The sequence below is a fragment of the Clarias gariepinus genome, chromosome 26 (genome assembly GCF_024256425.1).
Source record: "Clarias gariepinus isolate MV-2021 ecotype Netherlands chromosome 26, CGAR_prim_01v2, whole genome shotgun sequence".
NCBI lineage: Eukaryota > Metazoa > Chordata > Actinopteri > Siluriformes > Clariidae > Clarias > Clarias gariepinus.
In genome coordinates, this window is record NC_071125.1 from 15,342,664 (window position 1) to 15,360,167 (window position 17,504).

At 36.9% G+C, this 17,504-nt stretch overlaps 1 protein-coding gene across 1 annotated transcript in view; it reads left to right on the plus strand.

Annotated features, from left to right (window-relative positions):
* LOC128514091 (contactin-associated protein-like 2) overlaps nt 1–17,504 on the plus strand; it is a 274,243-nt gene that overhangs the window by 125,959 nt on the left and 130,780 nt on the right. The window contains exons 5-8 of the mRNA XM_053487773.1: nt 1,678–1,881; nt 2,799–2,983; nt 4,107–4,250; nt 7,960–8,218. Coding sequence (XP_053343748.1) covers nt 1,678–1,881; nt 2,799–2,983; nt 4,107–4,250; nt 7,960–8,218 — 792 coding nt within the window. The remainder of the gene's footprint in view (nt 1–1,677; nt 1,882–2,798; nt 2,984–4,106; nt 4,251–7,959; nt 8,219–17,504) is intronic.

Here is a 17,504-nt window from a genome sequence, read left to right on the forward strand (position 1 = left end):
TTTTTGCTTAGTTTGACCTGTATAAGATGTTTTGTAGGTGGAGTGTCCATGGGTCTACCTGGTAGTGGTCTGTTGGGCAGCTCTCTGAAATGGTCTGTCCATCTATTTCTTCTGAAGGTCACTCCATCCTTGGATGCTAGTTGGATGTCTGTTGTCAAGTGTTTTCCTGTAATCTCCTTCATGCAGTTGTGCTGCAGATGTTTCTACCAGTTTGGCTAGGTTTTTAGTAATAATTCATTTTTGTCTTTTCTTATAGTTTTCTCAATTGTTTGTTGTTTCTGTACCCCAGCCTTTGTTAATTTTGTTGATCTTTTGCTGAGAGCATGTAGCTGGTTGCTGTTCTGTATGTGTTGTTCTGGCCAACATTTCCTCATTCGCTTTTTTAAAATGTTTTTTTTACCTGTTTTACTAAATTTTTGTGTTACAGTAAGTTGACATTGAACCTTGTGCTAATATTTGATGCAGTTTTGTATCAGAATATGGTGGTCTCAGGAAATATACCATTTGGCTAGCCTATGTTAGCCTTTCCTACATTTAGGCATTCGGCAGATGCCCCTTATCCAGAACCACTTATATTTTCATCTCATTATACATCTGAAGGGTTAAGGGCCTTGCTCAAGGGGCCAACAGTGGCAATTGGTGGTCGTGGGATTTGAACCTGGGACCTTCCGAATCATAGTTCAATACCTTAAACACCAAACTAACCCTTTTAGTTTAGAGTTAGTTAGTTAGTAGAGTCTTGCACTGCACTATACTCTGCCCTCCCATCAATATGTGATGCAGGCACTCTGTCAAGACCAGGACCTGGACAAGAGTTTTTTTGTGTTTCAAGTCCTTTGACTTTTTAAAATGGATGTTTTCAACCATAAATCCAACCAGGTCTTCATGAGAACCATAAGAGTGTGAAAGCAACTTGCCATTTATACTGTTGGCATATCCCCATACCTTTACCTTTTTATGCCTCCTGAGGACAAGTAGTTGGACTTGGGGAGTATGATTCTTGGCAAATTGAATAAAAGCACTATGAATTTAAGCTCTTTGAATGTGACTCATTCCTCAAGTGCTGACATTCTCATCCTGCCAGACAGCTCTGTACATTTTTCGTGATTGTTCTCTCTCACTTTGTCTCTCACGCTGCTTTTCTCTGTGTCACAGGTTCTACTTTCTGCTTTACTCTCTGTTCAGGAATGAGAGCTCTTCATGTTAATGCCTGCGAAATCAACATAAGTCACTTTAATAAGGCATTGTAATGAAGATAGAATGGATTGTGACTCCTTTCAGACCAGATTAAAAAAAAAAAAAAACATTTGCACCTCTTTATATTAAAATAATATTGTTTATGTCTAGAGCTTTTATTGCAATGGCACAAACCTAGTACAAAGAGCCTTAATGGAACCATCTACAGACTGCTGCATAAATTATATGCAGTATGCCTTAGAGGTAAATAATGGTATGAATTTACAGATGCTTTCATCTGGGTAAGGCTACTAAATTTTGCTGTCCCCCTTACTACCTACAGTTAATCTGTGAATCTTTTTTTACTTCAACAGCATCCCATGGTGCAATTCACCTAAAGCAACTTGTACTGTATACGTAGCCATGTAAGAAAAAAAGCATCCTTTTTTAAATGCCTTTTTCAACCCCCTATCCCTTTTCTGTCTGACTCTGGTGCGGCAGGGGCTGATGTTATACACTTTGATGGCCAAGGTGTAATCTCCTACCGATTTAAGATGAAGAAGATGAAAATCCTGAAGGATGTGATAGCACTGAAATTTAAGACAGGCGAAAGTGATGGGGTGATCCTGCATGGCGAGGGTCAACAGGGCGATTACATCACAATGGAGCTGAGGAAAGGACGACTCCTGCTTCAGATAAACCTTGGTATGACTTTCCTCTCATTACTCATTTTGCACATTTGCAAATATCTCTTTCTAATAATTAGCAGTGAGCGATAATAGCAGTGGGGGTGTGGTTGTGATTATACCATTTTATTATTAACACCACTTATATTAATTTTATTGTACGCATGACATATACCTTAATAAAAAAGCTTTAAATGTGGTGGTTATTATGTGATGTGGCCATAACTGTCCTCACTATTACACTGTGTGCTATTGAAATGTTTTAATGAACACAGTCAGGCAACAGGCCTCCAATGTAGTGTATTAATTTTGGCGTTAAACACTGAATTTAAATATATTTTTAAAATACTGATACTGCAGGTCAAAATAGCAATATGTAAAAAAAAAATAATAATAATAAAAGGAAGAACAATAATAATAATACTTTTTATTTTTATTCTTCTTCTTCTAATTATTATTATTATTATTATTATTATTGTCCTAAAATAAAAGAAATAAAAAAAATATAAGACTATACAAGGGGCATTCAAGTCAAACCAGGACTTTTAATTGGCCAGAATGATAGAGTTTCTGTAATGTGCGAGTGGTGCACAGTTCCCACAGACAGATGCGTCTCTTTGGCAAGTTGGCAACAATTTATTTCACTCGCTAAATGTAAAGGGCTTTCCTTACGTAACAGTCTTTTTAAAAACTTTCTATTCAGATGTTTAACTGCAGCTACGGGTCTCATCACCATACTGTGCTTGAAGTCTTTCGTAAATGTCAATCAGTTTTACTTTTTACCTTGTCCTGGTTTGACTTGAACAACCCTTGTAGTTCGCTACAAAATTAAATGAATTTCAGAGACTCTCTGATGATACCTTGTATGTGAAAGTGGATGTTTTTTTTAGATATTATAATGTAAATGCTGCAGATCTGTGTTTTTGTGAAAGGCAGGCAGCAACCAGTACGGATCCATCCTGGGTCACACTTCGGTGAGCAGCGGCAGCTTGCTGGATGATCATCACTGGCATTCAGTTGTGATTGAGCGCTACCGAAGGAATGTCAACTTCACCCTGGATCAGCACACTCAGCATTTTCGTACCAATGGCGAGTTTGACCACCTCGACCTTGACTATGAGGCAAGATTGAATTGCTTTTCTAAGTATCCTGTATATTTGATTTAGCATTTATCACTAAAAACAGCAGATAGGTTAAAGTACATAGACTGCACTTTGAGAATACCAGAGAATAACAGAATTAGGGTTCTTAAAACCAAAACAGTTATAAAGTACAGTAACCCACAAATGCAAGCCAGAGAACTCTGCAACAAAATGAAAAGACTCACAACGACAGACTCACAGTTCCTTACTGCGATTTTAAATCTAATTGCATGATTTTACTGTTGAATTTTCAGGTTGGTTATTTTGAATATAGACATAGTGTCATAAGCCTCATGCTTATGTTATGTTGTGGTTTATCTCCAGCAGATTCTGTTGGCATTTGCCTTTGCTTCTCGGCATGCTGTTAATCCACATTAAGAATGTGTGGGAGGATGTTAATGTGATCACACGGCATTAATGCGATGTCTAATGAGATATATAGAAAATTGATTTGAAACATAAAAATGGTTTAGGGCAATAGCTCACATCATGTACAGAGTAGAGCTCCAGTGCTCATAAGATTGATTTTATTGATTCACTGATTTAACATTCATGAGCAGCATAATACAGTATTAATCCAATTATTCATAGTGGGGAAGGTGGTTTGTGCATTACTCTGACTTATATTGACTTATCTCATTATCACACTTTAAAAAAGAGTAACCAGACACTACCCTGTATTGATTCTTACGTAGGCAACCCAGTAATTCACACATGTTTCCCGTGTCCCTGGGTTGCTCCTGAGCTCATGGTCATGTTTTTGTAGTGGCTCTTCTTATATGCTTGGGATTCTAATATTTCTAAGTGGTTGCTAGTGTTATAATGCCTGGGGCCAGGGGTAGCTCAGTGGTTAAGGCATTGGACTACAGTTCGGAAGATCCCAGGTTCAAACCTCACAACCACCAAGTTGCCACTGTTGGGCCCTTGAGCAAGGCCCTTAACCCTCAACTGCTCTGGATAAGAGCATCTGCCAAATGCCAATGTCATGCGACATTGCTTCATATATTGTTTAATATCTGATCCGGATGTTTAAGCTTATAAATACATGCATTAAAAAAGACACCACATCTGTTTTCTGAAAAGTCTTATTTTTTTCATGCAGCTGAGTTTTGGAGGAATGCCTTACTCAGGGAAGCCTATCTCAGGAGGTCAGAGAAATTTTATAGGCTGCATGGAGAGTATCAACTACAATGGAGAAAATATCACTAACCTGGCCAGAAGAAAGAAACTGGATACGTCTAGCTTTGTGAGTTATCTTCTACTTTTAAAACTACTAACGTAATTTTTACGTTTTAGGTACATATACATAGAAGTTTATTTGTTTTAAAAAATCTCCAATATTCACAAGCATGTAAATGTGAGAACACACTAGAAACACTAAAAGTATGATTACGGTTTACAGAAACTATGAACATTGGTTAGGTACTAATGCACAAAAAGAACAAAGGAAATGACAATAAACACACAAACCAAAACTTAAATACGCAACCAGATTAGTGATGAACATGAAACGTACATGTGATTCATGCCTGTTACCAGTGATGGCTGCTCGGAAATGCAGTCAGCTGCCTTGACATAGCGCTGGCTCGAATGCCTGGCTCTTGGCTTGCAAAATCAATTTGGAAGAGACAATGTCCTGAGCAGTCATTAGATAATGAGGAGACATCTCTCACAAAGCAATAGAGGGGAGTACAATTCCTTATGCTGCAAGAGAGGATATGGCGTACACACAAAGAGAGAGAATGATGTTCTTAGCCAAGCAGGGAGGCAGAGTCACAATCTCAGCAGGACAAGGAGCCACAGTGACTCAGTGTCAGAGGCACGGCAGGAAAAAGGGGCAATATTCTCAGTAGCCATGTGAGACATAGCAACAGCAGAGGTGGGGCAGGGAAGCAGATTGACACCCTTAGCTGAACAGGGCAGGGAGACTGTGTGATGTACTCATTGGCAAGGAATGATGCAGCATTGTCAAAGGCAGGTCAGGGAGACAGGCTGATGGCCACAACAAAGCTGTACAAAAAAATAGCATCCTTAGATGTGCATAGTTGCACGGGTGCAAACACCTCCTACTCAGGGTCAGAGTCTGAAGTGCTCTGGACATTGATGGCCCCTTCCTTATCCTCTTGGCTTAAAAGTAACTTGTGAGGCTGCATTATGTTTTTCTGGCATGGGTTTGGCAGGAGAGGCCACCATGTTGGCCCTCGACTTGAGCTGCACCAGTCAGGCTGTTCCCTGAGCCTGTAGTCTGACCAGCACTGTTATGCTGTTTTCACCTAAAATTACTTTGCTGGAGCCCACAACGCATTGATCCTCTTGACCTTGGAGCTGGTTGACCCACATAAATACCTTCTACTGCTCCTGAATTCTTGACTAATACCTGATCTGCTGCATTCGTTGTTTGCAGTATGCATTCATCGTGAAGGCATAAGTAGCAGGCAAATTTTAAATGCTTTTTGCAGTGTATGAGTTTAGAATACTGTAGTGCTGAAGTTGCATTATGTTTTTTTTTTTGTTTTTTTGTTTTTAAAATAAATCCTTAGTATTATACAGTGGAACCTCGGATTGCGAGTAACGCGGTTCGCAAATGTCCCGCAAAACGAGCAAAGATTTTTAATAAATTTAGACTTGTAAAGTCTTGGTTTATGAGTACCGAGTATCATGTATCACGCATGTATGTGCTTCTTGTTTTGATCTCGAGAGTCACAGGATCACAACTGAGCCAACAGTTTTTCTTTCTCTTTTGCTCTGCAGAATTGTGGGTAATTGTCTCCCCTGCTGCATCTTAGTGCGCGTGCATACTCTTACTGGTATAATCAACATCCGTGCATGCGTGTACTGTTTACTATAACACTGTGACCACGTATGTGTGTGTAAAACACATTTTATTTTGTGTTTGTATTCGTGTGTATACAGCGTGCGTGTACTGTTTATTATAACAGTCTCATTAGAGAGGTTAAAGATCCATTTTCTCTCTCGCTCTGTATCAGTCTGCACTTTGTGTCTTGTGCGTGCGCCCGTCATTGGACACAGTGCTCCTTTACACACACACCCCACCTTTCGCCTTCACACACCCCCTCCTCCTCTCGCCTTCTCACACACACACACACACACACACACACACACACACACACACACACACACACAGCAGTGATTCAGTTAGTTTGCGCTCATGCAAGAGGTATTAACAATGTTTCTTGCTAATTTTCTCAATAAAACATTGTTTTTGTTAATGTGTATGTGTGTGAAACCCAAATAGGAGAGGAGGAAAGTTTACTGTGTAGGATGAAAAGAGGGAAGAGGGTCTGATTCCTCCTCTCCTCTTACTCTAGCTTTACACACACACACACACACACATACATACACACACAGCGCCTGCACGCATAAATGGAAACACTTATCTGTCGGGATTAATTTTTACTTTTTTTTAAGGTAAAGTGCAGGTTAATTATTTTTTATTTTTTACTTTATATTTTGTATAAATTATTTTCATGTATTTATTTTTTTGTGCTTGGGAACGAATAATTTGAGTTTCCATTATTTCTTATGGGAAAATTCACTTTGGTTTAAAAGTGTTTTGAAATACAAGCCCATGGCCGAATAAATTATGCTTGTAATCTAAGGTTTATACTACAGGAACGTTAAAAAGAAAAAAAAGTTTTTGTCCCCTTGAAGACAGGTGAGGTTTTAGGGAACACCATAGACATAAGACAAGATAAATTAAAATACACTATTTTGACACTATTAACAAAAAGAAGGTGAGACAGGAAATTATAAAGAGGTAGACAAAAATCAGGTAGAAAAAAGTGTAGGTATAGGTCAAGTTCAGTGTCTGGCTGGAATGATGGCACGAGCCTGATGAGCTGTTGCAGCGGAATGCCGAAGCTGTGGGCATTAGCAAAAACTGCAGGTTCGTCAGCTCTAAAGTTCCAGAGTTAAAAGTAAAGAAGTAAAGACAAGGCTGTTGCAGTCTAGTGGCAGCAGCCTGGAACTAGAGGTGTGAAAGTCGAGGCAGCGGCAACATATTAATGGTAGCTAAGATTCCAGCGCAGGCCATAACTAAAGTTGGAAGTGCCAATGTAAAGGTCACAGTTTATCGGCACCTGCTACCCGGCAAGCTGCCCAGCAGCGAAAATCATCCCTCCGCATTAGAGCCAGAAAGAGCACACGACCACATTGTGGCATCCACAGCACAACACACACCATCTCTACCCTGACTGTTATTTTCATCACCTCTTACCCAAGAGCAGAGAATCGAAGGCCTTAAGTTTAGATGTGCCACCATCTGTGTCATATCTAGCAGCCCCACCCCCTTGCAGTGCTCAATGAGCTTGTTATTTTTAGTTTCTTATGAGCGAGGACCAAAAGAATTAGGGCACATGCCAGTTACGGACAAAACCGTGACACCATGGCACATACTCACTCGTGCCAAAACCTTTTACCTCTCAACTTACTGTCAAACCTAAATGTTGATGTTGTCCTTAGTGCTGCTGAAATGTTTGTGTGTTGTTGTTTTTTTTTTTACAGTTCTTCTTCTTCTTATTATTATTGTTATTATGACCATTTGTATTATTTTGGTTGCATTCTTTTTTTTATCATTATATGATATTATTTTGTTGTTGTTAATAATATGATTTTTTCCCCTCTTGTTCTTCTCGTTAATGTTCTTGTTGTTTTCCTAATGTATTGCCAACATTCAGGGTTAAAGGATGCAAAAGATTGATTTGTCCCATGTGTTGTGGAATGTGTAGCAAAACACTGACGTTGTAGGTCTGTCATTGTAAAACAGCTAAAATCAGTTCTAAATGACTGCTCAAACTGAAATAGCACAAGTAAATCTTAATTATTTAGTTTTCCTTTTAAGGTTGCACAATAGAGAATAAATTTTACAAATGTACTATAAAGGCTGTTATAATGTGTGTTTGTTTTCTTCTTCACATTTTCTGCTCCAAATGCAGCGCAACTTGACATTTTCCTGCGTGGACTCTCACACCTTTCCAGTTTTCTTCAATGCCACAAGTTTCCTGCAGTTACCAGGCAGAAGGGAGCACAACATGGTGTCTATAAGCTTCCAGTTTCGCACTTGGAATTCTAATGGCCTGCTCCTGTTCACCACCTTGGCTGATGGCATGTTGGAGCTTGTGCTGAAAGATGGCAAAGTCTTAGTGCACATCAGTGTCCTGAAGTTGAAAAGCTCACGTGTTGACATGGCATCAGGTAAGAAAGTGCTTGCACTACACTGTGGTCATTCTGGGAGCTCATGCAATACTGAATCATACAGCTTTTTTTTTTTAGGTTTTCTTAAAAATGTGCCTAATGTTGAGTCTAATGTTAGTATGTTCTTACTAATAGTACTCAAGGTGGCTGTTAATGTGTTTTGACTATTGATGCTAGATCAAAGTGGCAAGTGCAGGCATGGTTTAGCATGTGTCAGCAGTTAGAGGGATGTTATTAATGGATGCAGTAGAAACGTTATGACTAAGATGGTGAAGTTGCCCACTTAGATGTATGCTTTTTTTTTTTTCCTAGATCTCTCCAAGAGGTGTGTGTGTGTGTGTGTTTATTTTTATTTTTTATTTTATTTATATATTTTATATTTTTTAATAAAGTCTAGAAATTGTGTTATTCTATAAAACGTAGTACATTTTTATCACCTGTCCAATAATACAGTGATGTATGGCAAATATTATTGCTCCTAATGAAACAACAGAAATTGAAAGTTTTCCACACTGGAAGAATCATCATATTCTGTTTTATTAGAAGATAAAAGATAATATGTATTCATTCATTTTAGTAGACTCTAGAACTGTAAACCAGTTAATATATTTTTTTTCTGCTACCAGTCACTTTCTTTCCAGGAAATGATAATCGCCGAGTGGGCAGCACATTGTTGTCTGGATAACAGAGTACATTAAAAAATATAAATAAATAAAAACAACAAAAAATTCAATGTATTAGTCATTGCAATTTTATTATACTTAATTATTCTTTTTTTACATTTCGTTAATATAATTTTTTAGTCTTTTCTAAATTTAACTGAAATTGTGCCACTAAGGCTGGCTCAAAAATGAAAAGTGCAATGAAACTGCAGTGGCATAGAGACATTTAGAAGTCAATTTTTGCAGTTTATTCATTTTAGTTATTCTAGTGGACTTGATATTACAGTGGTAGACTAGTACGAAACAACTATTGAAAATATACAGTGGTGGCTCAGAGGGTTAAGGCACTGAGTTACTGATCAGAGGGTCGGCGGTTCGATCCGCAGCTCCACCAGGTTGCCTCTGTTGGGCCCTTTAGCCCTGTTGGGCCCCTGACCCGATCTGCTCCAGGTGCACTGTATCATGGCTGACCATGTGCTCCGAGTTATGCTGGGATATGCGCAGAAAGAATTTCACTGTGCTGTAATGTATATGTGACAAATAAAAGCTTAACTTATACACGTGTAAACGGTTTAGCAAAACAATAAATACCATGCCCAGATTTTTACTTTTACAAGGTAGTCTATAACAAACCTTTCAATAAAAGATGAGACTTATCCTTCTTTCATAAGCCTTGAACTTCAACATTTTAGGAAAACAATGACATGGAACAGGCGCATTACATAACAAAACATTATGCTTCCCAAAAAGCCAATTGCACCACTTCATTCTGTCATGTGATCGGTGAGGCGAAAAACAACCATATGGTGAAAATAGCTGCCCTAAATGGACTAAATGCATTCAGTGGATTTTTGATGAATTCTGAAGCCAAGAAAAAGGACATTAACATTTACTGCCCATGTATTTAACACCAGTTTTAATAAACAGTTTTTATATGGAACCACTCTTGATTTTATTGACACTTTATTGCATATTTAAATGACCACAAACATCATTGCTAAAATGGAAACCATTCCAAGCATTTGTCAGCATTTCTTGGTATACAAGTGGTTTAAATCGACACAGACCAGAAGTGGTTCTCAAATGTATATTACATTAGAATGTATGTTTAAATAGAAAAAAGAGAAAAAAAGGGAGAGAAAAAATGAATGAATTAATAAATAGTCACTATAGCAAATACAATGTCTTGTATAGCCATTTAAATAATTGAACACAGACAACGATATATTCTTCTCATTTATTGTCTACTTGTATAGTCTGAATCAATCTTTAAGTAAAATCGACAGCTCTCAACATTTAACAAAACAATTCCATTGCTATCATTTGTATTTAAAATTACCAGCTTTACTCCCTTCATACCCAGAGTTACACACATTTCTGCGGTTATGTTCAAGTAATCACAAACTGAATCTTTTTTATTCTGTCTGTGCTCTCAGAGACACCGTTACCCTGCTGTTATTGCAACTTGGGTAGATTGCTTTCAGAGTAGCGCAGATTGCATAGGCAGCATTTCTGAGTGATTAAGAGAGCCATGCAGAAAAACTACAGCTAAATTTCATCACTTTACTTTTGTTTCTGTCTCAGTAGAGGCGGCTCATGGTTATCTCCTTTAGAGTCACAGTAAAAGGGATTCATGATTTTAAACAGGTCAATGAAGATCAAAGTTTGGATGTCCATCGAGTTGAATTGTATATGGATGTATGATGTAAAAGAAATGTATATATAATTCAAATAATACCAGGGGTCTATGCTAACATGCTGATTTATAAAGCTTAAATAGAATAATGCTATTAATCTTTTTGATTAATTTTAATTAATCTGATTAAAAGTGTTAATTTTGGCAGCTGCCTTTGATTAGGTTTTAGGCTGAGACTTTTTGATTAAAATTTACTTTAGTCTTTTACTGATTAGTCGATTTTTAGTCATGTATACTAACTTTCATAAACAAAAATAATTTTCAATTTATTAATACAATAACTCTGAAGTCAGCAGAGTACTTTGGTTCTAATTTGTGTAACTGCAAAAACTATCACAAGAACAACAAGACTGTTGTACCGTAAGCTTCATCAATGCTGTCAGAACATTGTAACTTCATCTCCTTTTTTAAACCAGCTGGGAATCAGAGATAAATGCTGAAAGTGCCATGTTAATACTTGAATCGTTCCTGCTTGAGTTAAAGTGGCTTCAAACAGCTGACATTAATTTGCACTGTTAGCTTTTTTCAATGAATAATTGCAGTCTGCAAATCAGAAGTATTCCCAGCTATAAATGTTGCAGGAATTGCATTCATTTGTAGTTACTGTAATTTAAACTGAGACCAGTATAATACAGAAATGCCAACTTTCCAGAAAAGCTTGGAGTGAGATTCTGAAAATAAGGGCATTGATTCTGCATTTTAGTATTGTATGTTAACATTTGATATCTCTCTCTCTTTATATATATATATATATATATATATATATATATATATATAATCACCTAAAGGATTATTAGGAACACCTGTTCAATTTCTCATTAATGCAATTGTCTAATCAACCAATCACATGGCAGTTGCTTCAACGCATTTAGGGGTGTGGTCCTGGTCAAGACAATCTCCTGAACTCCAAACTGAATGTCAGAATGGGAAAGAAAAGATGTTTTAAGCAATTTTGAGCGTGGCATGGCCGGTCTGAGTATTTCACAATCTGCTCAGTTACTGGGATTTTCACACACAACCATTACTAGGGTTTACAAAGAATGGTGTGAAAAGGGAAAAACATCCAGTATGCGGCAGTCCTGTGGGCGAAAATGCCTTGTTGATGCTAGAGTTCAGAGGAGAATGGGCCGACTGATTCAAGCTGGTAGAAGAGCAACTTTGACTGAAATAACCACTCGTTACAACCGAGGTACACAGCAAAGCATTTGTGAAGCCACAACATGCACAACCTTGAGGTGGATGGGCTACAACAGCAGAAGACCCCACCAGGTACCACACATCTCCCTTACAAATAAAAAAAAGAGGCTACAATTTGCACGAGCTCACCAAAATTGGACATTTAAAGACTGGAAAAATGTTGCCTGGTCTGATGAGTCTGGATTTCTGTTGAGACATTCAAATGGTAGAGTCAGAATTTGGTGTAAACAGAATGACAACATGGATCCATCATGCCTTGTTACCACTGTGCAGGCTGGTGGTGTAATGGTATGGGGGATGTTTTCTTGGCACACTTTAGGCCTCTTAGTGCCAATTGGGCATCGTTTAAATGCCACGGGCATATATATATAATTTGTGGCGTGGGCGGGGCTTTGGTTGGCGACCATCATGCTTTACGGGAGGGATTGCTATGTGTTCACCATGTTGGGGAAGGGTGTTTGGGTTAGTGGCTTTGGCCATGTTGTGTGTGGGAGTGGGTGTGACGTGTTGAATGTGCTCTGGTTCATGCTTAGGCTGAGTTACTGTAGATGTAGGTTCTTGTGTAAATGTGCTGCTCATGCTATACATGCTTTGTGCAAATAAAGTATTCCCAGCCATTGCATTGGGCAGCAATTAAGTTCAGTCGTCTCTCCAATGTCCTTTCTGGCGGTAAAACGCTACAATATATATATATATATATATATATATATATATATATATATATATATATATATATATATATATATATATCACACAAAAAAATAAAAAAATATATATGTTCTTTGTTATATTATATATAATAATGTTTTGTTATATATACTGTATAAAATGTCAGTTGCACCAAATGAAATGAATACAGTGGCATGCATCTCTTGTTTCACTTTAACACTCTCATGCTTAAATATATAGAACCCGAGCCATACTGCGTAAGGTGTATAGTGCTTAACAAAATGGCAGGGGGTTGGGTGCAAGTACTTTACGTGCAAAATCAATACCCTTATTTTCAGAACCTCACTTCAAGCTAATTAATGTCAGCTGTGTGAAGCCACTTTAACTCAAGCAGGAATGATTCAAGTATTAACATGGCACTTCGAGCGTTTATCTGCGATTCACAGCTGGTTTTAAAAAGGAGATGGAGTTACAATGTTCTGACAGCATTGATAAAGCTTACAGTACAACAGTCTTGTTCTTGTGATGCTTTTTGCAATTACACTAGTTACTGTATAAACAAAGGACCCTACTTCAGTGTTACATTTTTCACGTTAATGTTTATGAAAACAAAAAATTGCCAAAATTTGACTGATTTTAAACAAAATCAGCTCCAAAAAAAAAAAAATACCACTGGAAGTGACTAAGTAATTGGATAGATTAATAGCATTATTGTATTTAAGCATTTTAGCACTGTGATGCCCCTCAGGGTGGTTAAATTATTTACACACAGGACAGAGAAAATTACAATATTTTCAGCGAACAAAGAGAATGTATGATTGTAGTGAGGAAACTTGGCCCATGCAGAAACAGATGAAAGAGAGGAAAATCAAGATATTATAAACTGTTGGATAGAAAAGTACACCAAAGCGGATCAACCACTGGTCCTGAGGGTGAGTTCTCATGGATTAGCGCACAGCGAGAGAGAGAGAGAGAGAGAGAGAATTAAATATTTACGTAAAGGGTGTTTATTGGCATGACAAATATGGACATTGATATTGCCAATGCTCAAAATCAAGTTACAAAATATACACAAGTGACACTAGTGATGATAAAAAAAGCAAATGTAATAATAATAATTATTATTATTAATAATAATAAATGGAGAAAAGAAAAAGAAAAAAGATATTGAATATAAAGTGAGATTGTGGATCCCTCTCTCTGTCTCTTTGTTTCTTTCACTGTTTTTTAACCACTTACTGTATCATAAGTTGCAGTTTGTAAAGTACGTGTTTAGATTATTGGACATAAGATAAAATTATTTGAAAGTCATCAAATAATTCATCCTTTGTTACAATTATTGTTTATTTTTATCGTTGATGAAAAGTATGAAACATCATCATATTTATCATTTTCAAAGATTACTTTTTATTTAGTTTTAATCTTGTGTTCATCATCAAAAAAAGGTTGTCAGCAAATATTTTTCATCATTTTCTTCGATATTAAAACTGGTCACTGTATTACAGTATTTTTTTTTTACATTTTAATAAATTTTTATATTATAATAAAGTTTTGTTTAAAAAGTTTAGTTCACCCAGATGGATAGATGACAGCCTACATTGTTTTTTTTTTTTTTTTTTTCTTCAAAAAGTAATACAGTTTCCTGGAGCACTCTAAAATGATCATATTTCCACTCTAAACTGTTATAAGGTTCTATGTTGCCACAATGCGAAATGTCTGGACTTTTGTGGAAGAGTGCTGAGGGATATTTTCTCTTTTATAGTATGTTTTCATCAGATTTTATTTTTATTATTATTTAAGTCAATAATAATTTGAGTTCTTCTTTTGACAGATATTATGTGTTATACAGTACATAAGGTAAATGCAAATTATATTTTCTCACATGTCTAAAATGAAACACATGGATGATTTGTTGTATTTCTCCAAATATCTAAATCCATATCCAGCAGCATAATTTTTGGTTGTCAAAACATTGTGGTGACATTAATTTAGCAACAGTCCAGACGTCAAGACAACATCGGTATTAGGTAGTTTTTTTGAAAGTTACAATCACTTTAATGAAATGATGTCAGAACAGTGTTGACTACATGACGATGGGATAACGGCGAATCAATTCCCCAAGCAAAATATTGCAAAAACGACTAATGGCTTGAGCAGGACTCAAACTCCAGTCACTGCAGTACGAGGTCTGAGTGATAACGAACATACAGCAAATGGTTGTTAATCCATGTTCCAAATAATGCTTTAAGGTTGTTTTAAAAACAACGTTGTACTGATGTACTGATGTACTGACCTTAAGCATCATTCCCATATCATTACAAACTAAATCCAAAGGTTCCTGCTGGGTAATCACTCTGATTGTTATAAGGAGAGCACATGATACTGTACATACTGTACTGTAGAGCAAGTGATATACCTCATACTGTTTTGTGTCAAAATAAATAGAATTTTGTTATTTATTTCCCATACCTACTGAATACTGTCGCTTTGTCAAATATGACAAATATTAGATGTGTATTAATGGTAGTAGTATTTATTGTTATTCTGAGTGACTCACAGAAGTTGTTTGAAGTCTTTATCAATAAATGCTTTCTCATACTGGTCATACTACTGTAAGCTAGGCACCAAGAGTACTATCGAAAGTCTAAAGTAGTCTAAAAGACCTGTTAGAGAGGTCAATATAGTATTTATTAGAGGTGGCAATTAATGAATTTCAAATACTTCCTTACTGTAATTAATTTGTGTGTGTGTGTGTGTATGTGTGTAGTTGTACTATTTTCTGTATTTGATCATTTTTACTTCTACTCAATACATTTCTTATAAAAAGCCTGTACTTTTACTCAATTAAATTTTAAATGTACTTTTCAGATAACTATCACACACAAGTGCTTTTGATTTTCTAATCTAAATAATAGCATTTACACTGTCATTTATACAATGGCATGACTAAGCTACACTCCACAACAATTTCAACAACGCTAAAGAAATTAGGGCACCAAAGTGATTAACAGTTACCTGGGAAATAGACCTCGCAACCTTTCTAAAGTGTCTCAAACCTTTAATTTTTAACAAAGTCAATTAACGATTTATTTTTAGCATCTGAAAAGCCAGAACTTCCTTAAAATAAAACTACAAGCATAACAGAGAGGCTAATTGCATTACTGTAAAGTGATTTCTTGTAAGGTCTCTTGTTTTTTATCCATAAAATGAGATTATAAAAGAGTTATTTTATATTTATATTATTTTATATATCTGTAATGTACTTTGCCTAAAAGCGAATGTTTATGAAAAGAGGTTGAGGTTGGTCTGTAGTTGTTATTTGGAGACACCAAGTTATTCAGACACTAGAACCTCCAGGTGTCTAGATGACGGACAGAATCATGTCATTTTCCACTCAACATTTTCATTTGACATCACGATTGTTTGCTGGCTGTGTCATTGTCTTGATATGCCTCACCAAAAGAAATGCTTTAATACTCTTTGCAAAATGCATTATTGTCCTGTAACAAGATTTTGTCATCACCAAACCTATTTTATATCAATGGACTGCTGAGGCATTGATTATCATCTCCCCTGGTCCATTAGCTAACATGCAACCCCATATCATGAAGGGGTGGGGAAATTAGATTGCCTGAAGAACATCATTAGACAAAAGTTCCAGCATAATCACCTTGGCCAATGCAGATTCTTGATTCATTACTGAATATCACTTTTATCGAATTATCCACATTTCATAGTTGCTTCTCTTTATCCCATAATAACTTTGTCTTCTTCTGTTTGAGTGCAAATGCTGATTTTTTTTTTGTTTGCCCTTCCTAACCGTAAATACCATGTTATTCTCTAATTTTTAATTTCTCAAAAAAAGATTTCCACCCATTTGATTTTGTGCATTTCTATTTTCAATCACTTTGTTTTCTATTCTAATGCTTTGCATTTACTTGGACTACTCTTTTTTTCCACATTGGGATCTGGAATAATATGCTATTAATTTAAATAATTTGGGCTCCAGGGTCTTGGTTGGATTCCCAGCCAGGTTCAATTCCCATTTCTGTGTCCATGGAGTTTGCATGTTCTCCCTGTGCTTGGTGGGTTTCCTCCGGGTACTCCGGTTTCCTCCCACAGTCCAAAGACCTGCAGAATATGCTTGTAATCCAGTGAAACCTTGGATTACAAGCATAATTCCGGAAGTGAGCTCGTATTTTAAAACACTTGTAAACCAAATTGAATTTTCCCATAATAATGGAAACTTAAATTATTTGTTTCACAGCCCCAAAAAATAAATACATAAAAATACTTAACACAAAATATAAAGTAAAAATAAAACAAATTAACCCTTAAAAAGAATCGCGACAGAGCAGTGTTTCTGTGTAGAGCAGAGAGAAAGTGTGTGTGTGTGTGTGTCTGTGAAGGCGAAGGTAGGAGGGTTCTCTGTGTGTGTGGGGGGCATGGTGTCCAATGACACACGCACACACACAGACACAAAGAGCAGGCTGATACAGAGAGAGAAAATGGATCTTTAACCTTTCTAATGAGACTTGCTTTTGCTTTACACACACGCATACATTTGGCAACATACCTTTTCCAATTCAAAATTTATTAAAAATCTTTGCTCGTCTCTTTGCTCGTCTTGCGGAGCACTCCCAAACCGCGTTACTCGCAATCTGAGGTTTCACTGTAATTGGCGTTTCTAAATTGCCCGTGTGTGTATGTGTGTGTGCCCTGCGATGGATTGGCACCCTGTCGAGTGTGTACCCTGTCTCATGCCCTACTTCCCCTGTGATAGGCTCCAGGCCCCCCATGAGACTGAATACAAAATAAAGCGGTATAGACAATGAGTGAGTGTATGGTTTGTTTCATATCTGTGATTTCCTAATTTATCAATTGATTAAAAAAGGTGGGTGAGTTCCACTCTTAGAGATAGTGAGTCCAACCAAGCAGAAGGACCAGGGGGAACATGGTTCAGTGAGTGATGTCAGGGGGCTGCTGGTCCATTTTTGGCTTTGTGAGTGAGCACGAGTGTTTAAAGGGCAGCTTTAGGAAACCAGTGGAGAAAGTTTAACAG